Source organism: Anopheles ziemanni, chromosome 2 (assembly GCF_943734765.1).
Source record: "Anopheles ziemanni chromosome 2, idAnoZiCoDA_A2_x.2, whole genome shotgun sequence".
NCBI classification, from domain to species: Eukaryota; Metazoa; Arthropoda; class Insecta; order Diptera; family Culicidae; genus Anopheles; species Anopheles ziemanni.
The window spans coordinates 19168211-19192469 of NC_080705.1; the positions used below are offsets into that span (position 1 = coordinate 19168211).

General features: G+C 43.8%; 5 protein-coding genes across 6 annotated transcripts; 4 read left to right on the plus strand and 1 right to left on the minus strand.

The window, feature by feature from the left end:
• The first annotated feature begins 550 nt into the window (after nt 1–550).
• On the plus strand, nt 551–2804 carry LOC131293122 (uncharacterized). Its single transcript, XM_058321200.1, has 6 exons — nt 551–693; nt 836–938; nt 1059–1292; nt 1357–1606; nt 1666–2169; nt 2237–2804. Exons 1-6 carry the CDS (start codon nt 551–553, stop codon nt 2749–2751), a joined length of 1749 nt encoding a protein of 582 aa, XP_058177183.1. The 3' UTR covers nt 2752–2804.
• Nucleotides 2805–3985: 1181 nt separating this feature from the next.
• Nucleotides 3986–5970, plus strand: LOC131283039 (integrator complex subunit 11). Its single transcript, XM_058312602.1, has 2 exons — nt 3986–5558; nt 5638–5970. The coding sequence occupies exons 1-2, from the start codon at nt 4024–4026 to the stop codon at nt 5927–5929; spliced, it is 1827 nt and encodes a 608-aa protein (XP_058168585.1). The 5' UTR covers nt 3986–4023; the 3' UTR covers nt 5930–5970.
• Nucleotides 5971–6345: 375 nt separating this feature from the next.
• On the plus strand, nt 6346–7533 carry LOC131283050 (nucleoside hydrolase-like). The gene is made up of 3 exons (XM_058312613.1): nt 6346–6458; nt 6528–6892; nt 6949–7533. Exons 1-3 carry the CDS (start codon nt 6389–6391, stop codon nt 7531–7533), a joined length of 1020 nt encoding a protein of 339 aa, XP_058168596.1. The 5' UTR covers nt 6346–6388.
• Nucleotides 7534–7900: 367 nt separating this feature from the next.
• On the plus strand, nt 7901–13734 carry LOC131281420 (importin subunit beta). 2 transcript variants are annotated; one of them, XM_058310749.1, is made up of 4 exons: nt 7901–8362; nt 9230–9471; nt 9544–11903; nt 13549–13734. In XM_058310749.1, the coding sequence occupies exons 1-4, from the start codon at nt 8320–8322 to the stop codon at nt 13619–13621; spliced, it is 2718 nt and encodes a 905-aa protein (XP_058166732.1). In that variant the 5' UTR covers nt 7901–8319; the 3' UTR covers nt 13622–13734. The 2 variants fall into 2 exon arrangements, with proteins under 2 accessions (XP_058166732.1, XP_058166733.1); XM_058310750.1 differs by having other exon boundaries at nt 13537–13692.
• Nucleotides 13735–22505: 8771 nt separating this feature from the next.
• Nucleotides 22506–23414, minus strand: LOC131283062 (large ribosomal subunit protein eL43). Its single transcript, XM_058312624.1, has 3 exons — nt 23289–23414; nt 22851–22979; nt 22506–22781 (listed from the first exon to the last, which is right to left on the minus strand). The coding sequence occupies exons 1-3, from the start codon at nt 23289–23291 to the stop codon at nt 22644–22646; spliced, it is 270 nt and encodes an 89-aa protein (XP_058168607.1). The 5' UTR covers nt 23292–23414; the 3' UTR covers nt 22506–22643.
• Nucleotides 23415–24259: the final 845 nt, after the last annotated feature.

A 24259-nucleotide genomic window follows, 5' to 3' on the forward strand; every position in this document is an offset into this window, starting at 1 on the left:
CCGCGACGCGGGCAAGGCAAATACCTAATGTATTTTTTCTAACTCAATATCGGCGGTGCATTACCGTGTGGTTTGTGTGTGTGTGTTTCTAATCGTTATCGTCTGCATCGTGTGTGTTCTCGGTCGACGCACAGGGCGACCCTTATCTTTTCTTATCACAACAGCCAACAGGTACAGCGCCACATACAGCCGCGCACGATAAAGTGTTTGCCAGCCGATGGCAGTGGTGAATCTTCCCTTCGTCTCGTTAGTCGAGCCAGTTCGATGGTGGCAGGTGACACGAGAGCAAGTTGCAAAATCGAAAAAAATTAAAATAACAAAAATGTAAAAAGTGCTCTGTGCTAAGTGTTTGAACAAGTTCTCTCGGTCTATCCGCACACAGATGGTGCGATTTTGAGCGACCAGAATTCAGCTGACGAGAGGCAAAAGTTTAGAAAACAGTTGAAGGAAAACGTTTCCGCGTGTGTGTGTGTGTGGGTGGGCGCGCGAGCCAGGGAATAGTCAACGTTTACACGAATGATAGAAAAATTCGACTGCTAGTCAAATCAAAATGTGTCACGTTCTGATTGTGTCCCTTTGCGCCCTCGGACTGATTTCGTTCGCCAATGGCAGCTCTAGTACGGCTAGTGGAGAATTTTGCCCAAAAATGTGTTCCTGTGATTTGGTGGATGGCTTGAAGAGGGCTGACTGCAGGTATTTTATGGGATGAAAAAAGTGGCCAAAAATGTAACCCTCTACGAGTCGTTTTTCTAGAATACTGCAAACGCCGCGACGTTTGTAACACTTTCGCTTATCTGCTCCATATCTTGTGGTTTTCTTTCTTTCCGGGTAAAAGTAATGAAAAGCTTATCAACACATACACCGACGTCCCACATGGTGTTGAAATTCTCGATCTAAGCATTAACATGATATCTTCGATCGAGGATGATAACTTTAAGGTAAGGCAACAACGGAACAGACTTATTGCTGTGCCCACATGCTCGGTGACTCACAAGACGATTGACAAGTGCAAGTAGATTTCTCATGTAATGTCATGTATTTTTTCCCTTTCTTTACAGCTGTACGTTAATGTGGTGAAACTTTTCTTGTCGGAAAACTCCATCCAAACGATATCATTGGATGCGTTTTCCAACCTGCGTCGGCTGACGACGCTCGATCTGTCTCACAATCGGCTGGAGCATCTGGACGAGCAACTGTTCGAGCGCAACTTGGAGCTGGTGGATCTAAATCTTTCGAATAATAATTTCATGATGCTTCCGGAGAAACCGTTTCTCAAGAGTGCAACTGTTGCGGTAAGATAACCATCATTTGAAATGTACGCCATTCGCTGCAAGTTACCTGTTTTCACCGTTTTAGTTCCTTCACCTTTCGGAATGTCGCATACCGCACGTTTTCGACACGATGTTCAGTAGTCTACCCAACCTGGAGTCGTTAGATTTGTCGCAGAATCTAATGAAAAGTCTATCGACGACACCGTTCGCACACCTGCGCCGACTGAATTCGATCGATCTGAATGGTAACATGTGGGACTGCACGACCAAACCGGTTCGCAAAACAGTCAGATGGCTCAAAGATCGTGTAACAATGGTTCACATCGATAGCTGCTGTAAGTGAAGAGGGCCACTAGATTTATTCGCTAACTAACGCTTGGTACGCTCTTTGCAGTCTTTACAAAAATGGTGAATAAGTTTGAGCGCATGCAGGAAGATCCGTCGCTAAACCGAGGGCAAAACGATCGTCGTGACATTGCGATCGAAGAAGTATGGAACACCGGCACCCAAAAACCGTTGTCAAAAATAGGACAAGAATGGTGGCCGGCGTTCATGGACCAAACGTGCTCCTACAGCGATCGTACCGACGATCCATCGAAGGAAAGCTGCAACCAATTTGTCCAGTGCCAACAGAAGTACGGTGAGCTGTACAATGCGTACGTGCAGCTTCTGGCACATAAGGAAACCAGACCTAGCGGCTACTATCGCACCGGTGTTCTGATCGGTGGTATCCTCGTGGGATTCCTATTCGGATCGTTCATCACGTACTCGCTCCACTGGGCGGTGCGTAAATGTCGCGAAAGATCACGGGCACAGAACATGCCAAACCAGTCGTCCGATCAAAAGCGCCTCCAGCGTGAACTTCGCCGGGAGTTTCGCGATCGGAATCGGTTCGAACGTAATGTCCGATCGAGCTGATAATTGATGTACGATTGGTTGATAATCGATCTCCGTTCCCCTTTTAGATACCCGCCTGAACGAGTCGCCCGTCTTACCGCGCAGTGAGCGGAACCGCAGGGCAACGGCATACCAGGACGAAATCTACCAGAACCACGAGAATACGCGACAATTTTTGGTGAACCTGTTTTCCAAACGGCAGCCCCGTTACGTACGCAGTAATTCGCAGCTAGCCAACATTAACAACCGTCACATCCCACCGATGCAAATACGAGATACGGGAGAGAGCCTCCACCTGGTGCCCCGTGCCGCTTCCCACACCGGCCAGGGATGGGAGCAGCAAAATTCGGGAAACTTTGAACGAGAACGAACACAATTGAATGAGCAACACGTTGGCGCTTTTCGACACAGCGTCGAGCAGCAACCCACGTGGATGAGCATTCGACCGGCAGCGCCTTCGTCGGGCACTCTGCCCCGCAATAATCGTTCACAAAATGTACCAAGCGAAAGTCCTCCACCCCCGTACATTGAGTGTACGGAGTTGCCGATTGAGCCAAAGGAAGAGCGAGTAAATATGTATTAGGATTAGGAACGAATTCAGAAAGCTGAATTTTGCCAAATGCTCTGTGAAATTATTAATTTTAAAAGTATTAGATTTGTAATGTGATGTGAACATTGTTTAAAAAGTAGTTTTTATGCTAGAATTTATTATATGATCTCGACAATGCCATACCGAGAACGAATTTAAAGTAAAAAGTATGAATTAAAAAGTTTAAAAAGTAAGTTGAGGTGAAATTGTGTACAATTCGTTTTTAAATTTACCACAGTACTACTTGCATGCAATTGCAAGGTTTCTACAATGTAGCGACACAGCGATGCATACACCTTCTACGGTCAGATAAAAAAAATAACGACGTCAAGCAGTTTCGTCGTGATATTTATTGTATCAAGTTATTTGCCTTCAAAATCCCTTTCATTTGAGGGGTCTGTTGCCGAAATAGACCGAGGCACTAAAAAGTTGTGAACAAATTAGCTAGTTCAGTCGTTGTTTCATGCTGTGACCAAGGTTTTTGAAGCTTGTTGGCGCGCTGCTGCTTCGCTCTAGTGGTGGGTACATGGAATTCCCAAATCCGAATCCCAATCCATCACAGTCGAGAGACGCTGTAAACCAATCAATGCCGGTCTGGAAATCGTTTATTCTTTTGAATCGTTTATTCATTATCTAGTAAAAATGTATATCAGGTCCTGGTCTGAATCATTGTTACTCCGAGGGCTAAACGTTTCTTAGTTAAAAATAAGTTCATGAATGTTTTCGAACCTAAGTTAAATCGTGCAAAAACCTTTGTTTATGTTCAATCCATTCTAACCAGCGCCCAAGTCGAGTAAACTGAAATCAATCACATTGTCTCTACATCGACTCGTTACGTGAATAATTCGACTCACCTCGTGTCTATATCAAGTCATATCAAATTCAAATAGATTAGGATCAAGTCAGAACCGAATAAAATCGAGTCCCAAACAAATCAAATCTGATACGAATCGCAATCTAATCAAATTGTTTGAGTCCGTCAGATGAGATTCGAATCTTTGGAACCCGTCAGATGGGATTCAAATCTTGGGAATCCATCTAGGGATCGAATCTTCAAGTCTTCCCAATCCCGATTCGGCCAACACTATTGTTTACATTTCCTACATTTTGGTTGCTGTTTTGTAATAGTAAAACATTTCCAGTTTCATGTAGTTACACGGTGCACTGTCGCGTTTCCACTACGTAACCTGCTGCTCGAAGAAACCAGGAAATACTACTGTAATTGTTAGTGTTGAACCACTCTCGGAGTGTCCACGCATACCGGCAATGCCGGACATCAAAATAACACCGCTCGGCGCGGGACAAGATGTGGGCCGCAGTTGCATCTTGCTGTCGATGGGTGGCAAAAACATCATGCTGGACTGCGGCATGCACATGGGCTACAACGACGAGCGACGCTTTCCCGACTTCAGCTTCATCATTCCGGAGGGACCGATCACGAACCACATCGACTGCGTGATCATATCACACTTCCATCTCGATCATTGCGGTGCTCTGCCGTACATGACGGAGATGGTCGGTTACACCGGGCCGATCTACATGACGCACCCGACGAAAGCGATCGCACCGATTCTGCTAGAGGACATGCGTAAGGTAGCCGTCGAGCGGAAGGGTGAAAGTAACTTTTTCACTCCGCAAATGATCAAGGATTGCATGAAGAAAGTGATCGCGGTCACGCTGCACCAGAGCGTCATGGTCGACAGTGAGCTGGAGATCAAAGCCTACTATGCCGGGCACGTCCTTGGCGCTGCAATGTTCTGGATTCGCGTTGGGTCCCAATCGGTCGTGTACACTGGCGATTACAACATGACCCCGGATCGCCATCTGGGAGCGGCGTGGATCGATAAGTGCAAACCCGATCTGCTCATCACCGAGAGCACTTATGCGACGACGATTCGCGACTCGAAGCGCTGCCGGGAGCGTGACTTCCTGAAAAAGGTACATGAGTGCGTAGCCAAAGGAGGAAAAGTGCTCATCCCGGTGTTTGCACTCGGGCGTGCCCAAGAACTTTGCATCCTGCTCGAAACGTACTGGGAGCGTATGAACCTCAAGTACCCGGTGTATTTCGCGGTCGGATTAACGGAAAAGGCAAACAACTACTATAAGATGTTTATCACATGGACAAATCAGAAAATCCGCAAAACCTTCGTACAACGTAACATGTTTGATTTCAAGCACATTAAACCATTCGACAAAGGCTACATCGACAATCCGGGCGCGATGGTTGTGTTTGCCACCCCAGGCATGCTGCACGCTGGTCTCTCGCTACAAATCTTCAAAAAGTGGGCCCCCAACGAGAACAACATGGTCATCATGCCGGGCTACTGCGTGCAGGGAACGGTTGGCCATAAGATTTTGGGTGGTGCGAAAAAGGTAGAGTTCGAAAATCGACAGGTCGTGGACGTGAAAATGTCCGTCGAGTACATGAGCTTCAGTGCACACGCGGACGCGAAGGGTATCATGCAGCTGATCCAGTTCTGTGAGCCACGCAACGTCATGCTCGTGCACGGAGAAGCGGTAAAGATGGAGTTTTTGAAGGAGAAAATCAGGGAGGAATTCAAGATCGAGTGCTACACGCCGGCCAACGGTGAGACGTGCACGATCAGTACGCCCATCAAAATACCCGTCGAAACATCGTTGTCGATTTTGAAGGATGAAGTGAAGAAATACAACGCCCAACCACCGGACCCAAAAAGGCGACGAATCATCCATGGGATTTTGGTGATGAAAGACAATAAAATATCCCTGATGAGCATAGACGAGATCTTCAACGAAGCTGGTATCGATCGACATGTGATAAGGTGGTGTAGTAGAGGGGAAAATGTTACACGTTGTTTTTCATCAACTAACATCCTTCCTTAACCTTTTCATTCTCCGTAGATTCATCTCTAAAATAAAACTGGATGACCCTGGACCGCCGATGCGTACGATTGAGAAGCTGTACAATATGCTCAATGAGCGTCTTTCGGGATGGACAGTAACGATGAATGATAACAATTCCATCAACGTGGAATCGGTGAACATCAAGATTGAAACAGAGGATGTGCCTAATACGGCCGCCCAACATGGCCAGTCGAGTGTAGTTAGCGGGCACAAGATTTGCAATGTATCATGGGTGAATCAAGACGAAGATTTGGGCAGTTATATTCTCGGTCTGCTGCAAAGCCTATGAGGTTAACGCTAACGAGTAATGTTTATCACAAATCAATTCAATAGAAGAAATAAACTGAAAACTGTCTGTTGAAAACAAAACAAAAGTGCACTTTGGTCTCAATTATGTTATAACTATCATCCCATCCCCATCCATCATTATTTTATAGTGCACGTTCAATTGATTTTTTCTCCATTCACAATGAGGCCACCACTATGTTGGAGAAACGTTGAAAGCATTTTTCCCACACCAATTACTTGATAACGACGAGCCCTCACTTTATGGCGAGTTTGATAATTTTTCTGCACGTGTGTCATGAATGGTTGACCCAAGACCATTCGTTTTTACAAGCAGTGGGGGGTTGAAAGCTGACCACGGTTGTTCCCCGTTACGACTAGAAAGGTCTTGACAGTAGATTACGGATTGTTTGCCAAGAACTGCGCGACTGTGAACATCGTCTTCATCGAATTGTTATCCGTGATGGAGATATTTAAGTTCATAAAAGTGCTTTCATTACTGTGTGCACTGTTGGGAGTAGCGAACAGTGTTGGTAAGAATCCACCAAATCCGCCAACAGCCGTAAAAAGCGAACTTTAATTTATTCTCGAAACCTTCACAGATCGCGTAAAGGTCATCGTGAGCACCGACGCAGGGGCAGATGACGCATGGGCCCTCTTTTATCTGCTTGCGGCTGAAACTGAAGTGGAAATAATGGCAATCTGCTGTGCAAAAGGCAATACAAACGCCACGAATGTAGCCAACAACGTACTTCGAGTGCTAGATGCTTTGAACCGTTCCGATGTGCCGGTGTACATTTGTTCGAACGAGAGAATGTTGCTACCGGACCCGGAAAATAAGAATCCCAGTGAAATGTACTATGGAGCAGACGGCTTTTCGGATGTAAAGTTCGACTGGGAACCATCTCGGGCTCCGTTGCAAAAGGACAAGCATGCCTTATACGAGCTTCAGAAGGTGATTGAACAGGTAAAACCCGTACTGACAGAAAGTGGAGCGGCTTGTACAAAATTTTTCGATTTTAGTATCCCAACGAAATAACATTCGTTAACTTGGGGCCGCTGACTGATTTGGCGCTGCTGCTGAAAGTTTATCCTTCCACGCGTACTCTGCTCAAAGCCGTCTACCTGATGGGTGGCAATCGTCACGGCGTTGGTAACACCGAAAGTGCGGCTGAATTTAACTTTTACGCCGATCCAGAGGCGGCCAGTATTGTCTTCAACGCGTTCCAAGGACCGTTTACTGTGCTTCCCTGGGAAACAGCTTTGCTTCCAAATCTCCAGACCAGTTTCGAGTGGCGTATGGACGAACTAGGCAACAGCAATAGTACCATTTTCAGCGTTCTAAACCCAGTAGATCGGGTGGCGTTAGAAAAGCTAGACGAGAAGGATCGACTTTGGATGACATGCGATCTACTGGTTGCGATGATTTTGGTACATCCGCATTTAATAGTAGAAAGTAAACGCTACAGCGGAGACGTTGAACTAAATGGCCGCCTGACGCGAGGCCAACTGGTTCTTAACCATATGAACGAAGGTGTCGGTAATATCACCATCATTGATAACATAGACGACACGAAGATGAAGGCTTATTTATTAAAGTTACGGTAAACATTGGCTCCTCATAAATGCATAAATAACTTTTTCCTAAGTTTTTAACTACATATTACACAACAATAAATTTGACAGTACCATACCATAAAATTGAATATTAATTCAAATTGAACCGAAATTCCACCGGTAATTACCGGCATTATTCTCCATAGCCTACCACCCATTAGAAGTTAATAAACCAAGGCAATGTATTAAAAAGAGAGGCGTATATCGAAAATGGCAGAAATCGTGACGTCATAGCTCGCCAAAATGACAGCATTAGTTCGTAAAGCCTGCGGTACGACTGTGCTTTGAATGCGCCGACAGATAGTGAAAGAAAGAAAGAGAAAGAGGAAGAGTTGAGGCAGCAGTTGGAAAAGGGAATTCAAAGAAAACGCTATCGCTGCTGTGAAAAGTCGTGTGTCCAAGAAACGCTGTTAGACGGACGAGCAAAAATTGTGCCAGGAGTGTTTTATCCAAGCACGCAGTTAGGCAGAACAAAAAAACATACATCAAACGCTAAACTAAACTCGTTTCACAATTCAGCAGTGGTTTGCTTTGAGCATCATTTATCCGTGTACAAGCAGTGCGTCTTTTTCCTCGGTCGATCGGTCGTGTAACTTTTGTCGGACGTGTGACGGAATTCTTTTCGCGTGTGTGTGCTAGTTGGTGTGTGCGGTGCGCGTGAATCTGACCGCGAAAGTGAAAAAGAGGCGATCAAATTCATCGTAACCACTCTTGTGGGGAAAAAGTGTGCTCCTCCTCCGTTTCTTAAACATCCGACAGCCGCCACAATCCGATCTAATGATGCATATAGTGCAGATTCTCGAAAAAACCGTCTCGCCAGGTAAGTCGCCATGAATAATCAACCGATTGCTCGTGAAGCATGTCTCGTTTGGTCATCCCTCGCCGACGTCGTTGTTCGTTTTGTCAAATGTACACCGCATCGACGTGCCGAGAGCAGTATTTTCAAAGCGCCCGTATGCAACCACCTTGTTCGATTCTTCTGGAAAAGAGGTGCCAAACGTGCCTCTAGGAGGCCAATTTGCAAAATCTATTGATCCGACATCCTCCTATTTCCTGCCAAGGATACAGAATCCTTGCTCTGTGCGTCTGTCGTTTTGTCATCGACGGAAGCGCGTTTTTTTGCATACTCGTCTCTCGGTGCTTGTGTTTCTTGGGAAACATTGTTACCTTGAAATTGCGTCTTGCACCCCTTGACCACCATCCTTTCTGTCCGCTAGCGGCCGCCAGCAGTTGGTTTCTTCCGCCGACGGCGCGCAATATGTGTTCCTATGCTGCATGCAGGCATGTGTGTGCACCAACGATAGCTCCCGTGTGTTTCTGGCGGTGTGCGTGTGTGTGTGCGCGGCTATTCGTAACTCGATGACGGCTGCCTAGCAGAAAGGCAGAAAGAGAATGTACCAGGCGGCAACATAACCTGCAAATTGACAGACTAGCAATGGCGTTCGTATTGCAAGCGCTAATATCGCGCCATGGCCAAACAGGATGAAGTAAAATATCGTTCAATGGATAAATAATCATGATTTATTAGCGAAGGAATTTCATATTACGCAAAGTCGACGCAAAGGAGAGGAATATGTTTGTACCGTTTGACGTTTCTACATCTCTTGGCATACTGCTCTCGAGCGCTTTTCGAACGTTTGATTTGACAATTTCATTTTTCTTCTTTTCTTCCGGCTTGCCACTATAGATCAGGATGAGCTGCTTGCAGCGAAAAACTTCCTCGAACAGGCAGCGGCCACAAACTTGCCAGAATTCCTACGTGCGCTCTCCGATGTGCTGGTGTACCCTGGAAATTCCACGGTCGCCCGTATGGCGGCCGGTTTGCAGCTAAAGAACCATCTGACCAGCAAAGATCAGACGATCAAGCAACAGTACCAGGAGCGATGGCGATCGTTTCCGGAGGACATGAAAGAGTATATCAGAAAGAATGTAAGTACGCGCGAAGATGACGGAGGAAAAATAGGGCTTTGACGAAATGTGTGTATTTTTACCTTTTCCCAGATTCTTGGAACCCTCGGAACAGAAGAGTCTCGTCCATCGTCGGCAGCTCAGTGCGTTGCGTACGTTGCCGTCGCCGATCTGCCCGTGCGACAATGGCCGGAACTGATGCAAAAGCTGGTGGACAATGTGGTGAACGAAAAGTCGACCGAGGCGCTGCGTGAGTCGACGCTGGAGGCGATTGGGTACATCTGCCAGGACATCAACTCGGAGATACTGGAAAATCAGTCGAACCAGATCCTTACCGCCATCATTCACGGTATGCGCAAGTCGGAACCCTCGAACCACGTCCGACTCGCGGCCACCAACGCACTGCACAATTCGCTCGAGTTTACCAAGGCGAACTTTGAGGAAACGGCCGAACGGAACTACATCATGGAGGTGGTGTGCGAGGCGACACAGTCGACCGACACGCAGATCTGTGTGGCCGCACTGCAGTGTCTGGTGCGCATACTGACCCTGTACTACCAGCACATGGAAGCGTACATGGCGCAGGCACTGTTTCCCATCACGCTGCAGGCGATGAAGTCGGACAACGAGCAGATTGCGTTGCAGGGCATTGAGTTTTGGTCGAACGTTAGCGATGAGGAGATCGATCTGGCCATCGAAGCGCAGGAGGCAACCGAAACGGGCCGACTACCGAATCGCGTCTCGAAGTATTACGCGCGCGGTGCCCTCGAATACCTGGTGCCGGTGCTGATGGAGAAACTCACACACCAGGAAGAGTTTGACGATGAGGACGACTGGAATCCGGCCAAGTCCGCGGGCGTTTGCCTGATGCTGCTGGCAACGTGCTGTGGCGAGGAAATAGTTCCGCACGTGCTGCCGTTCGTGAACGTGAACATCAAGTCAGAGAACTGGCGCTTCCGAGATGCGGCCGTGATGGTGTTCGGTTCGATCCTCAGCGCGCTCGAGACGGATCGACTGAAGCCGATGCTGGAGCAGGCGATGCCAACACTGATCGAGCTGATGTACGATCCGAGCGTGATCGTGCGCGATACGTGCGCGTGGACGTTCGGGCGCATCTGCGAGGTCATTCCGGAGGTTGCGATTAAAGAGCAATACCTGGAGCCGCTGCTAAAGGCGCTCCTGAACGGACTGAAGGCGGAACCACGCGTTGCCACGAACGTGTGCTGGGCCTTCAGTGGTCTGTCGGATGCGGCGTACGAAGCGGTCAACGTAGACGACGATCCACCGCAGACGTACTGCTTGTCGAAGTATTTTGACTTCATAATTACAAACCTACTGGAAGCAACCGATCGGCCCGACGGTGGACAGGCGAACCTTCGCTCGTCCGCCTACGAAGCGCTGATGGAGATGGTTAAGAACTCGCCGCTCGATTGCTACGTGTCGGTGCAGCGTACGACGATGGTTATCCTGGAACGCATCAATCACGTCCTGCAGATGGAATCGCACATCGCTTCCCACAGCGACCGCCATCAGTTCAACGATCTGCAGTCGCTGCTGTGCGCCTCGCTACAGTCGGTTCTGCGCAAGGTAGAAGCGAAGGACGCACCGCAAATCTCGGACGCCATCATGATGGCCCTGTTGACGATGTTCAGCTCCAGCTCGGGCAAAGTGTGCGGCGTGCAGGAGGATGCGCTGATGGCTGTATCGACGCTGGTGGACCTTCTCGGGGAGGACTTCATCAAATATATGGACGCGTTCAAGGAGTATCTGTACATGGGCCTCAAGAGCCACCAGGAGTACCAGGTGTGCTGTACGGCGGTCGGGCTCGCGGGTGACATTTGCCGCGGACTGAAGAGTAAGATTTTGCCGTTCTGCGATGACATCATGACGCTGCTGCTGCAGAATCTCAGCAACCCGAATCTGCACCGTAGCGTGAAGCCGCAGATTCTGACCGTGTTTGGCGATATGGCACTCGGCATCGGGCCCGATTTCACAAAGTATCTAAATGTGGTGCTGCCGATGCTATCCGCCGCCACGCAGGTGCAGATCGACCAGCACGACTATGACATGATCGACTACCTGAACGAGCTGCGCGAGAGTGTCCTCGAGGCGTACACCGGCATCGTGCAGGGTCTGAAGGGCCCGGACAAGACGCCGCTCGAGGAGGTGAACGCGATGCTGCCGCAGGTGCCCTTCATCATCAACTACATCATCTCGATCGCCAAGGATACGGAGCTGTCCGATGGCAACATTGCGATAGCGGCCGGTCTGATCGGCGACATGTGCGGCGCCTTCGGCCAGACGATGCTGCAGTTCGTGGAGGATCCAAGCATCACCGAGCTGCTGAACGACGGCAAGAACTCACGCACGGTGCGCACTAAAACGCTCGCCACCTGGGCGCTGAAGGAGATCAAGCGGCTAAAGAACCTGCCGGCGGTGAACAATGCGAGTTGGTAAGTGATACCGCGTAGGCCAACGCTTGCCGCACGACACACGATTGTCGAGGGCAGGACAAGCATGAACATTACAACACACCCCATGAGACACCCCATTTACTGTCTCCCGTTACTCAATTTGCTGTTAGCATGAAACACAAATCATTCAAACGATCATAAATTCTAAATTATTCTTACTTTTAAATCAAATAAAATAATCTCCATTTCTCGTGATACCCCCCCACTCCCGCTATAGGAAATAGTGTCACCGATAACCTTTTGGAGAAATATTCGATAAGTGAAGGACACATATATACCACCAGACAGGGGGAGAAGGATGCCGCATTTAAGTTCCTTTTCGTTCAGCTAAAAGGGGGGGAGCATATCGTGATGTGGAAATTGCCTCCCATATGTAAAATGGGAATAAAATGAGACCCATGGTGGTCAATCCTTCGTCCAGCATGTCCAATCTGATGGTTGGTCTTTTGTCTCGGGTGTTGCTGGAGTTGATGATCCTTGCAGGGCGTTTGATCGTCCCTAATATATCTTCAGCAAAACCGTAACACAAGCAAGTGTGCGAGGCAAAGATAAATACTGCAAGGTGAGAATGTGACTGGCTTTTGTGCGCAACTCACAGGATGAGTTTTTTTTGTTACAAATGTGTTTCATTTGGGTTTCTTTTTATGTTCACTATGTTCATTTCATCAAAAGATCATTTGTTTGTTTTGTAACATTAACTTGTCGCTCACAACCACTTTTTAAATGAACGTTTCGTTTGTGCTAACATTATTTCATACATTGTTTTTTTTCCTTTTGTATATCGCTTTTATATAACCTTACAAATAGAGCCCTACGTTTCCTGCAATGAGTGGTGACATGTGGATCCTTATACGTTTTATAAATTCATTTAATTTCCCCTCTTCAAGGTTCTGATTTTTATCACATAAAGATGGTACGATTGATTGAAAATGAAACGAATTTGAGTATTTTGGCGTATTTAACGTGCTAACTCGGTTTGCTAAAGAAATTTTTTATTTTATTTTTTTAGCAATTCTTACTAAATTATGTTTAATATACTATTTATAAATGAAAACAAATGACTAGATTAAAACAAAATTAATTCAATTCAGCTTTCAGATTATTTTAGCATTTACAAAGCCACGCCTACTTCAGTTTCAACGAGTAGGCTTTGCATCCACTTTTTAAATGTTGCTGATCATTCTTTTCAATAGTTTTAATATTCAAATCGATTCATCGTTCATTGTTGAACACCGCCTTGTATTTGAGTTGGGTTTGATGTGATTTTCCTGCACTTACCTAAATTAATCGAGGCTACAATAAGGATCATAGTCCGTCGCCTACCATAGGGCCATTTTTTCCACTCGCATTGGAGAAAGTAATCTCCCTGCTCTTTAGGTAGGAAACATTATAAGATAGGTTTTTCGTTCACCCTTACGGCGGTTTTCCTTCCAATGCGCTTCTTCCATATTGTGTGTGTGTGAAATTTTGTACGTGTGTTCATATGGCTTTTGTCGTCGCCATTTTCATTCCGTGTGTTGGGTTCTGTAATTTTCCTGCTTTGATTGCCTCGATCGTAGCTCGTGTAGCGGCCCCAATCCATCCGTAAATTGATTCTCGTCGCTCATTGCAGATTCGGATTCAGCATCAATGGCAATACCATCAACTACAACAACAGCAGCGCCGCTACTCCGACGACCACCGTTCCGGCAACCTAATCGGCCATCTCAGTGCACTATCATCATCCCCCTCCTCCGATTCCTCTTCCCTTTATTCCTCATTAGTTACAAACGCCTCCAAAGTTTGGGCTGCTATACAACACCACACTTTGTATGTAGGGTGTCTACTTCCCAGGCATCTGAGCTTCTGCGACGTCGGTTTTTATATGGACATCATGGTACAATATTGATAATTCATCTGCGACACCCCCTCCGGAAGACAAGTTTCTTTTTCGCAAGCTTAGTTCCATTGTTAGTTATAAAGCCCCCCTGAACACCATGGTGACAGAAGAACAACTTGTACAATGCAGTTTCATCAAGGGGATACGTAAATCCGAGCTATCTCGGCTGCTGCTGGACAGTGCAACATGAAGAACAACAACATCGCGTCTCTCCCATCTGTTTGCTTGTTGCATCTTCAAGATGTCACCAACGAGCATCATCGTGTGTTAGCGAAAATCATCGCAGCGCGTCTCTTCGTGTGTTCCGATCCGATGTCCCATTAAAATTTTGACCACTACCCCCGATGCTTTCAAGTAAGTTTGTCCCTCTCTAGATTTGATATAAAAACACACCAACAACACCCAACAAACGATACTTTACGGCGGAGGATATACCAATACCATTAATTTATTTTTTAGTTGCGTTCTTAGGAGTAACTATTATGTTGGGAAAATGAAACGAGAAAAAAAGCTACACAAACACATTCATTTTCTTGCACATACTCTATATACAAATATCTACAAATAATGTAAATTTCTGTTATCATGCGTCGATTGTGTGTGATTTATTCAACATTTTACATTCATAAACCAATCTGTTAAGAGAACTATAGAAAGAAGCACGTCGCTGGCGTCGAGAGTATTTTACTTTTGACTACAATGATCTACTTTTCGTCTGTCGACTTCATTTTGAGGGCAGATGACTATTCATAAGGCGGGAATATTTCCGTTCGACACCGTTCTTGCTTCGTTCACTGAATGTAAGCTAGCAGTAGAAGATCAGCAGAAGCTCCATGTTAACACCAACAACTTTGTCATAATTAATAGACAATTTTTGCTTTGCAAAAGAAACATCCAAATTATTAATAACTTCTAAAAAACGGAGTGGCTAGGAGCGGGCGCTACTGCCGAGGGGGGTTTAGAAATTTGTGGGTATAGAAGCTTAGATACGCATGCTGGCCGTGACGGGTGTTTGTATGTTGGAGTGCCATAGTGAAAGATTGAACTGACTATCCTCCCATAAATGGGTGGAAACAAAGGACTACAGACAGAGGACATAAAGCGAAAGGTAGTTGGTACTTTCACCGTGGCACCAACACTCGTCTAATTTTTAATTTGTTTTTAAGTAGTTTTTCGTTTACACTTTTCTATCAAGAGGAAGAAGAAGAAGAATTAGAAAATCACACAACCAGAGATATTGAAAAATTGTTGGATAGGCGAGCTTCGATTTTTTTATTATCATTATTATCTATAAAGGAATTACTAGGCCCGTTTTGTAAATTAATTTATATACCTTCGCAAAAAAGAAAGGCGGTGAAAGTAAGGCCATGTCGATGGGTCCCCCTGTCCTATTCCTCATTTTTACCAGACTACAACAAGAAACAGAGAAATGTTTTCGCCTATCGAACATTAATTTCATTCGTATAAACTAAAACTAAAAAAACAGAAACCAAATTGTCGAAACGGGATTTTCATTACTTTTTTTCTTGATTTGTTTTGGCTCTTGTTTTAGATAGCGATGAAGCCCGGAGAAAAAGTGAGGATAGACAAAATAGACTAATGGCACACAGTACAGCTATATAGGAACATGGGTAAATAATTATGAGGTACCACATTTCACTGAACGAGATCTAAACCCTATAGCATATAGCTCAAGCAGAAATAAGAACAGAAAAACTCGAAAAGACACAAAAAAAATTAAAAAAAGAGAGATCACGGTTAAGTCATGCAATTGTAGTTAGAGTTTGTGCGTGCATTTGCTGGATTGTAGAACTGTGCGTGAAACCGGGGAAGGATGATTGAGCGAGTGATGAATAGGTTTGATAGGGATATGTTGAATTGAACGCTGCCCTGGGGTTGAGTGTGGTTCAACTAATTAGGTAATGATGAATTGATTGTTGGAATGTATGATGAGAAAGTATGTGCGAATTTTGGTTACACTGCACTAGGCGAGCAGCATCTTTGATAAACCCTGTGTGTGTGTGTGTACGATTGGGTGATGAGTTGTTGAACTTCCTTCTGGAGTTCATAATTGTAACCTTTGATTACGATCACTTAAGAAAACATTCTCGGGGGTGTGTTGGATGTTCGAAGACGATGCTTGAGGAATGTATGTGTGTGTATGTGTGTGCTGATGAAACCTGATAAAATTGTTATGTGAATGAGTATGGTTGAGTTTTCGAAAGCATTTTTGGACGTGTGAGCGATTGTGAGATTTACTACGGAGCAAAACGATAAAAGGTCGCTTATGCTGCGGATGCGGACGGACGAATGCGTGATATATCTATTTTTCCAACTATTGTATGATTGGGTGAGAGATAGCGATTGTTATAAGGCACAACCTGTTTGGGGGAATGAAGATATGATTGATAATACGGGGGTCGTGAAAACGAATGAACGTGATATTAGTGAGTTTACATGAAATAATACAAATGCGAGATCGAGTGAGAGAGAGAGAGAGAGAGAATGATCAATAAAGAGGATGTATGATGTATGTTTGCGGAAGTTTAAATGTGTATGATTTTTGTATGCCTGAAGTGGTTATGCCAAAACCAGTATGAAATGAATGAATAAAGCTACGATAAAACCAATTTCCTCTTTTTCGTCCAACATTCTAAAATGTATGGAGAAATGTAATGTATGTACGAAAAACGGAACGTTCCTTGTTACTTTTTTATGTCGTTTTTTTCGATCGATTTTATCTGGATGCGCTTGTTTGCAAGCTAATGATTTTAATTCTCTTCTGCTGAATATAGATAATAAAAAATAAAAGAAATATGTTCAGCGAACATTTATGCTAATTTTCTTTCCAGCTTTTAACCGCTAAATCCTTTCACATTGTGGAAAGTACATTTCCCTTTGGTAAACAAAGGCTTGTTTTTGTTGTAGTAATTTCTTCTGTTTTTAAATGAACCTAAAGACAAACGCAGGGATGAGTGTTCAATTAACGTCTGAATGACTTATTTCAATGTCGTTCACAATCAACTGCATGTATGAGAGGTGTAAAATATGTACATGAATGCGAACAGAGTTCCTTGAAAGTGTGTGATTCTTAATTGTTGATAATTAGTTAAACTTTAGTTTCGATTGTAGTTTTATTAGACAAAGGAAATTCGGACGAGAAGCGCTGTTGAAGAAATAATCGTGAAATAAAACAGATCCATTCCGCGACTGTCCGACGGGAGGAGAGAAGAAAAAATCCAATGGAAACACTAAGTGTGAATGAGCTTTACATCACTTCTCGTCCTTTTGCTAAAATAAGGGTTGAAGACGGTCGAAACACACTATAGAGGGCGAGAAGGATGCTCGAATGTTTGAGACTGTTACGCACCATCATCAAACTGTGTTTCCGTACAAAATGCGAGAGTGTGTGGAAAATCCTTAAACAAATATATCATTAGGTAGATTAGTGGTACGGTGAAGTGAAATGATACAATAATAGCGCAAGAACGAAAAATGTCTCAACTTACGCTCTTCCTCATATCGGGAACGGGGAGAAAAGAAGATTTAAAACAATGGCAAAAAATCGACAAACTTATCTAGAAAAACATTATTGATTCTTGCTGAATGATGCTTCCTTAGCCCGGCTAAAGAGAAACATAGGAAATGGAACGTACACGCTAAACAAAAAAAAAAAAACGACTGAATAAACAAGATAACGATACGAGAACCAAACACACTACTGCACACTATACGTTAACAGAAGAACTAAACGCAATACGTTTAAAGGCGAACATTTGAAAATTTGCCGTCATATATCAATCAAATTGAAGATTATGTCGATAGCTTGTGACTAATCTTCTTTTTCTAGCGAATGAGAGTTGGGATCGCGGTTAAAATAACCGCTTTTCTCCGGTCTGGTGATAGATAGAGCTACTATTTTACGCCATATCGGCAATCACGCGCGAATCGGATCCATTGTGGTGTCGAATTATATGGTAGTTAAATGTTTAACTACTCGGTTTAGATGAAATTATCGAGAACAAACAACATTTGATTGTTCTAATGATGACGAAGAAAGAGGTGGTGTTGGAATGAAAGGGAAAAATTGTAAGAAAATCAAAATTTACACGACGCTACGTGACAATTTTAGATTGCAAAATTTTGACAACGCTAAACCTGGGATGATGGGACATAATCGATAAGCAAAGAACAGCAATAGTCAAATATCACTTATTAACCTGCACAAGCAACATTACACTGAACTATACTGCGACAATTTACTCAGGTACCGATACGGACAAACAAACATAGCCTAAGATAAAACACGGAATGAGAAGTAAGGAGAAGTGGAAGGAGAAAATAATGAAACGAAGAAGCAAAGTATGGTTAACACAATTTGAAAACGTAATGAAAAGAAGGACACAACAACGTACTAACATTTATACAACTAACATAAGCAAACGTAACGAAACACATAAACATAAACTATTTTTATCAAACAAAGAAACAACAAAACAAATGTACACACGCAACAAATGTTCCAAAACACAAAAAGAAGCCAACCATTAGGTACAGTGATCAGAGCAGGGATGCATAAGAGACTGGAGAGAGGAATAACAGCTTAGAAATGGAAGACAAATCGATGGTTCGGCATTACATATAGAGAAAATGCAACATGGATGAATAATGTTTTGTTGCTCCAAGCTTGAGGTGGGACTTCTTGTTTTTATTTTGGTACTTAGTATAGAGTACTAGAAAATGTGAGGTCTAAAGATACGCCAAGCAGAAGACGAAAAGCCTAAACGAAGGGGTTTATTTTGCAAAAACAACAACCCAATATCATGTTTGCGTGGCCTGTGGAAGGATTCCTGACCCGACCGACAACAAACTTTGTGTGTGTGTGTGTGTCCTATTATCCCGATTTAATCGGTAGAGGACCAATTAAATTATACATTACCGAAAACATACTTGAAAAGGACCTGACTCTACCTTACACTTGTCTGACATATTAGGAAAGCAAGGTTACTGGAATGGGAATAAAAAAACATCATCTAGCATGCTCCGAACCAGGCTACTTTGAATGGAGAATGTCAAAAAAAACTTGTAAAACTAAACGAAAACCCCTTCACAAAATCTCTGGAAAAAATAAGCATAACCGAAAAAAGTGATAAAAAATGTAATTTTTTTTCATTCTTGCTAATATTGTTGTATCAGCTAGGAGGGAGAGAGAATGAGAGCATGTGCGTATGCTTGTCTGGATGCGTGCGATTTCAAATGGAATGACTGAGATTCAGTTACATTGATTGAAGTGTAAAACTGGTATTGCTTGCAGGACACAATGTAAGTGCGTAAACTTATAAAGAGCGCGTGGTGTGATTGCGTAATCGTGTGTGTCATAGATGTCGATTGAACGATCGCGTGGTGTGTGATAAGGGGAAAACATATTTAAGTGAAAGGAGATATCGAACATTGGATGTTCTGTATGAGGACGCTGAAGGTGCTTGAGTTGAATAACATAGTATCAGTCATGTCGATAAGAAGGGGGGAACAAATCTGAAATTTGTTTCATTGAACTAAGGCATCACCTTGTAACGGTTTTAATCTCTATTTCGTAAGTTTCCGGGTTTTTTGTTGTGCTAGCAGGCATAAGTTTTTCCTTCGAACATTCACAAGCTGTAGCTAAATCCTTTACGAGTTTAATTGTTATTTAAAATGGTACAAGATTTGTTAATAGAATCTTGTTCACAAATGCTTCAAATTCTTGGTAGAAAATGGTTGGAGCAAAAGTTTTTGTAGTGAACGATAGCAACCAATCAAGGTAGAAACATTATGTTTCCTCGTATGAACAAAAACTATGATTTCGAATTTTATCCACCAAGTCTAACTGGGCCTGGTATAAAGAGGAAATTTTTAAATACAAACTACACAACCGGTACCATACCATACCATACACAGATAAATTGGTCGTCATGATCGCGAGATTGTAATTTTAATGATGTATGCAGCGTGCGTGTGTGCATTTGTGCGTATCTAATATAAAATGAATGGAAGCGAAGGAGTGTCGTATATTTGTGAGCAATAGTTTTCAAATGTGGTGCAGTATGAATGAGCTGAAAAAGAAGCGTAGCTTATGTTAATATGATGTGTGAAACATTGTGATTGCATGATTGAGGAAAGAATACGGGTGTAATTTTTGCGAGAGTTGTATGTAAAACAAATATATCTATATATATGTGTGTGTGCTTGTGTGTACACGTGTTGCGAGCGAATGTGTGAATTTTGTGAGACATTTTCCTTATACGAAACACGAAACGAAACAAATAAACCGCTAGAAGCAACAAATTATCGATAAACTAATACTGAACATTGTAAATGTACACACGCGACTGAGAGGAAATTCTATCATTGGAAGGACGAATACAACAAAACACGTGAACAGCTAGCTGCTCTCCCCGTTGTGGGGTTGGGTTGGTGGGCAACAATTTATTAACGACTTTTCGGAAAACATGAGGCGCCAACGGACAGGCGTTTGAGACTGACCAAAAAATAATAATAATAATAATCATATGTGCTGTATAAACGAAACGAAGTTTCACGCCAGAAAGAACCCACGATTATTAGTTAGGAAAACAGCAAAATGAATCGACTACGAGGACCTAGTTTTTAATGCTGCATTATTTTTGAATAACAATGTCCAACCTGACCAAAGACTCCCCATGGAACACGCGATGGAAGGATTAGCAGACGAGAGAAGAGAAGGACATACGTACAAGACATCAATTTCATCCAGTTGGCTGACAAACGGAAAGGATCGCCTGAAAATGGTACGTACCGTTAGCGGAACTTGGAAGGACTTCTTGGGGACCGCTTACAGAACGGTTACAAAGTACTCAACAACTACGACTACTAGATTACTACTTACGGAGCACAAGAAGCCACACACAACCACCATCATCATACACACATTAGACACTATTGTGCTGTGAGATTGAGAATGAATGAACCAAAAACCATCAGTTCGTGTGCGGATTTTTTGGGGTCGTGGGTGGATGCGTTGTGGGTGTGCTTGGATTGGGGATGACGAGACGTAATGATGGGGTGGAGAAACTGGAAGTGAGAATGTGCGTAAGCTGTGAATATTAAATTATGTGGTTAGTATGATCTAAGCGAACGTGAGAGAGAGTGTATTTTGTAAGTTTGACCGCGTGTTTGTACATTTGCGCCAAGGATCCAGAAGAATGCGATGATTTTGCTGTATGGTGTGGCGTATGATGCGAGCAAATGATATGTTGGATGCGAATGTTGATGAGATGACTGAATAAAAATTACATGACTGCCAAAAGCGAGGAAAAACAACGCAAAGACAAATTATTTATTTTCTTCCCTAGTCGTTTTCCTCCAGCGGTGTTGATCGCAGCGATGGAGTTCTCTCTTTCTTTGATTTAACATAAATTAATTCTTTGTAAAATGGGCATGATCCAAAAGTGTTCCTTGCCGTGGCGCAAAAATTCGCTGACGTGTAAGAAATATTTGTGCTGTAAGAACCGAAGTTAAAAACGCTCAAATTCTAAACGAATAATTTAATAATGATGGCTGTGCTAGTTCAAACGAATGTTTACGCGAAGCGAAAATACGGAATGCGAAAGGGTTTTCCCTTTCACCATTTTACCATGCCATTAACCTGACCGTTATTGAGTGTGGGTTTTATTTTTTGTTTTAACAATAATCGTTTTTCTTTAAGAAAAACACCGAAAAAAATCAAAATGAAAGAGAAGATTTAAATTACAAAATGAAGTATAAAATGTGTGTTTCTGTGCGTTTCATTTAATCTGGAATCGGTAGTTTTAGGTAAGTGTAATTCAAATATGCAAATATCCATTCACTTTACACATTCTTTTGTTTTGCTTTGTAGTATGTTTGCTTACAAATCTTATTCTTTAGGGAAATTTTAAACATTATCCACTGAAACAAATAAGCTGTTAATAGAGAGATTTCGTCGAGGAGCTCAATCAACAGTTAATACCCGATGCAAGTTGGCCCTGATACCATGGCGTGACCACCATTGCAAAAATGGGATTATGAACATTCGCCTTCTTCTTCTTCTTGGCGTAACGACCTCTTGGTCATGCCTGCCCGTTAAGGGCTTACGAGACTTGTTTCCCTGTTGTACGTACGTGGATAGTCAGTCCTCTCGTACAGGGGAGGGGGTCCGGTCTCGGTTGGGATTCGAACCCACGCCGTCGAGGTGGTGTGGAACATTCGCCTTATAGGCGCTATTACTGCTAAGCGGACTCGGCGTGGCGAAGCTCCATTCGAAACCGCTCACTGTCGATCGCCAAACTGGCCCAATTCTTGGCAACTCTTCCACCAGGATTTAGGCCTACCACCCCTCCTCTGTCCTCAGCCTAAAAAGACTGTATGATCATTCAGTTTATATAAACTGAGCTGACTAACAGGTTGGCGATCAGATGATGATGCAGATGGTGGTGGGCTTTCGGTTATCATGACGCCATTTGGAAAAAAAAAACTAACCAACCATTCACGTAATTTCCTTCTCATCGATTCACATTCCAAGCTGTTTACTCGTTCTCCTTTTTATTAACAATTCGATCGATCTGATTCTTGCCGCTGGGGCATGTAAATTATTTCCGATGTTGTGTTTTGCACTGATCGAGGACGCCGTCATCGTGGGGAGAACCGAAATACACTTCTACTGCAGGCTTTGGTATGCACCATTCGTGCATGTGTAGGTTCGATGGGGTCCTTAGCGACCGATCCTGCGACCGGTGCATACACGAAACAATCCACAGCACCCGACAATCAACTCCGCCCGTTTTGTTACTTCTGTGTCAACCTTTTTACATTTCACGCAGACGTCGGACGGCCGATCGGACCGAGGCGGCCGCGGTGGTCGAGTACACCCAGGCACCTCCGGCCACGACACGTTTGCACCGTTTGCACGACCAGATACCAACGCAGGTTCGCTTCATCGCATCCTGGAACAGCAAAGAGGATATGTTATTAGTTTACCATCACAAAATCACTTTCCGTTGGTTGTTGCTTACCTTGCCGCAGAAGGTGCAGGTGTACTTGGCGTGCTGGGTGATTTCCATCTTCTTCACCATCTTACGCAGCGAGGCACCATAACGGGTACCGTATTTACCGACGATTCCAACCTTCTTGGTACGCTTGGCCTTAAAAGAAAATGGATAAAATCTCAGTTAGTACAACGTTGGCTACGTAACAAGCATTTTCTGCTATCGACACATTCGGGCACCCAAAAACATAGAACAAATTCGATTCACGGTCACAAATAAGGCCGGTTCCTCGGCCACCGAGCGATCAACACAACTTCAGATGGCTGGAAGCGCGGTGGCACGGTACGGAATCAATACCCCAACATTAGCACCATCAATTAAAACGAAAGGACGCTACGCATGACTTTTGTTGCGGGTTCCAATTGTTGCCTGAATGTTTATTTACGTTTTTAACGCACAACTAACCATTTTATCGGATTATAATCCTATCTGGATTGAATTAAAAAAGCTGACACAAAATGTGTGCACTTTCTTCAATCGAAAGGTGACGGAAAAGAGAGAGATTGACAACAAGCGGAAGTTGCCGTGTATTTGACATTGACAGCAAGGCTGCGGTTTTGCGTCTGGCTGCATACTGTACAACCGCACGGAAGTGCTGCGCGAGCATGCCCCTTTGAAAAATATTGCTTGTTACGATTTTAATTCGTCACAGAAAAATCCATCACATTCCAGGTGAGTTAAATTATTGGTATTATATAAAATCGAATTAGCTTTCATTGCATAAATTGATTGATATAATTTCTTTGGATGTTTCAAAATATCAACAAGAAATACAACAAGTACGAGCTTGTTTTGTGCGAACATGCTCTGCCACATTTGACGTTTGACGTGTCGAGACGTTTGACATTTTGTCTGTAAATAAAAAAAAAGCAAAACTCTCTAAAGCTACCTATACACGGTGGGAAAAGTGCACAATTTGACAGAAGAAACAAGAAAAATCGGCCATTTCGCCATAGATTTCCCTACCGTGTTCCCCTAGGCCAGAACTTCGCGTCAAGGATTATTGTGCTCGTAACGGGACGTTAGTTCGTTTGTGAGGAAGATCCCGTTGTGCAGCGGGATTCTGCGTCGAGTTTCCGAGCAAGTGGATATCAGAGTTAGCCTGCGAAATGCTACATTTCGTGTGATATACCGAAGCTGGTAGGTGATTAAGCAATTGCGTTTGTTTTCTCATACGGATCTTTTCTGTTCGCTGCTTGTTGGCAACTGTGACAATACTACTACTGCTACCGATACTATCGCTACATAGCTACACAAGTCGAAAGACGGTTGTCGTCATCACAGTGAAAAATAAGTGCATCTTAGCTGGGGTTCTATTTCTCATACGAAATTCTGCTTTCTCCGTATCATTTAAGGGCAGACCGAACAGTGTAACA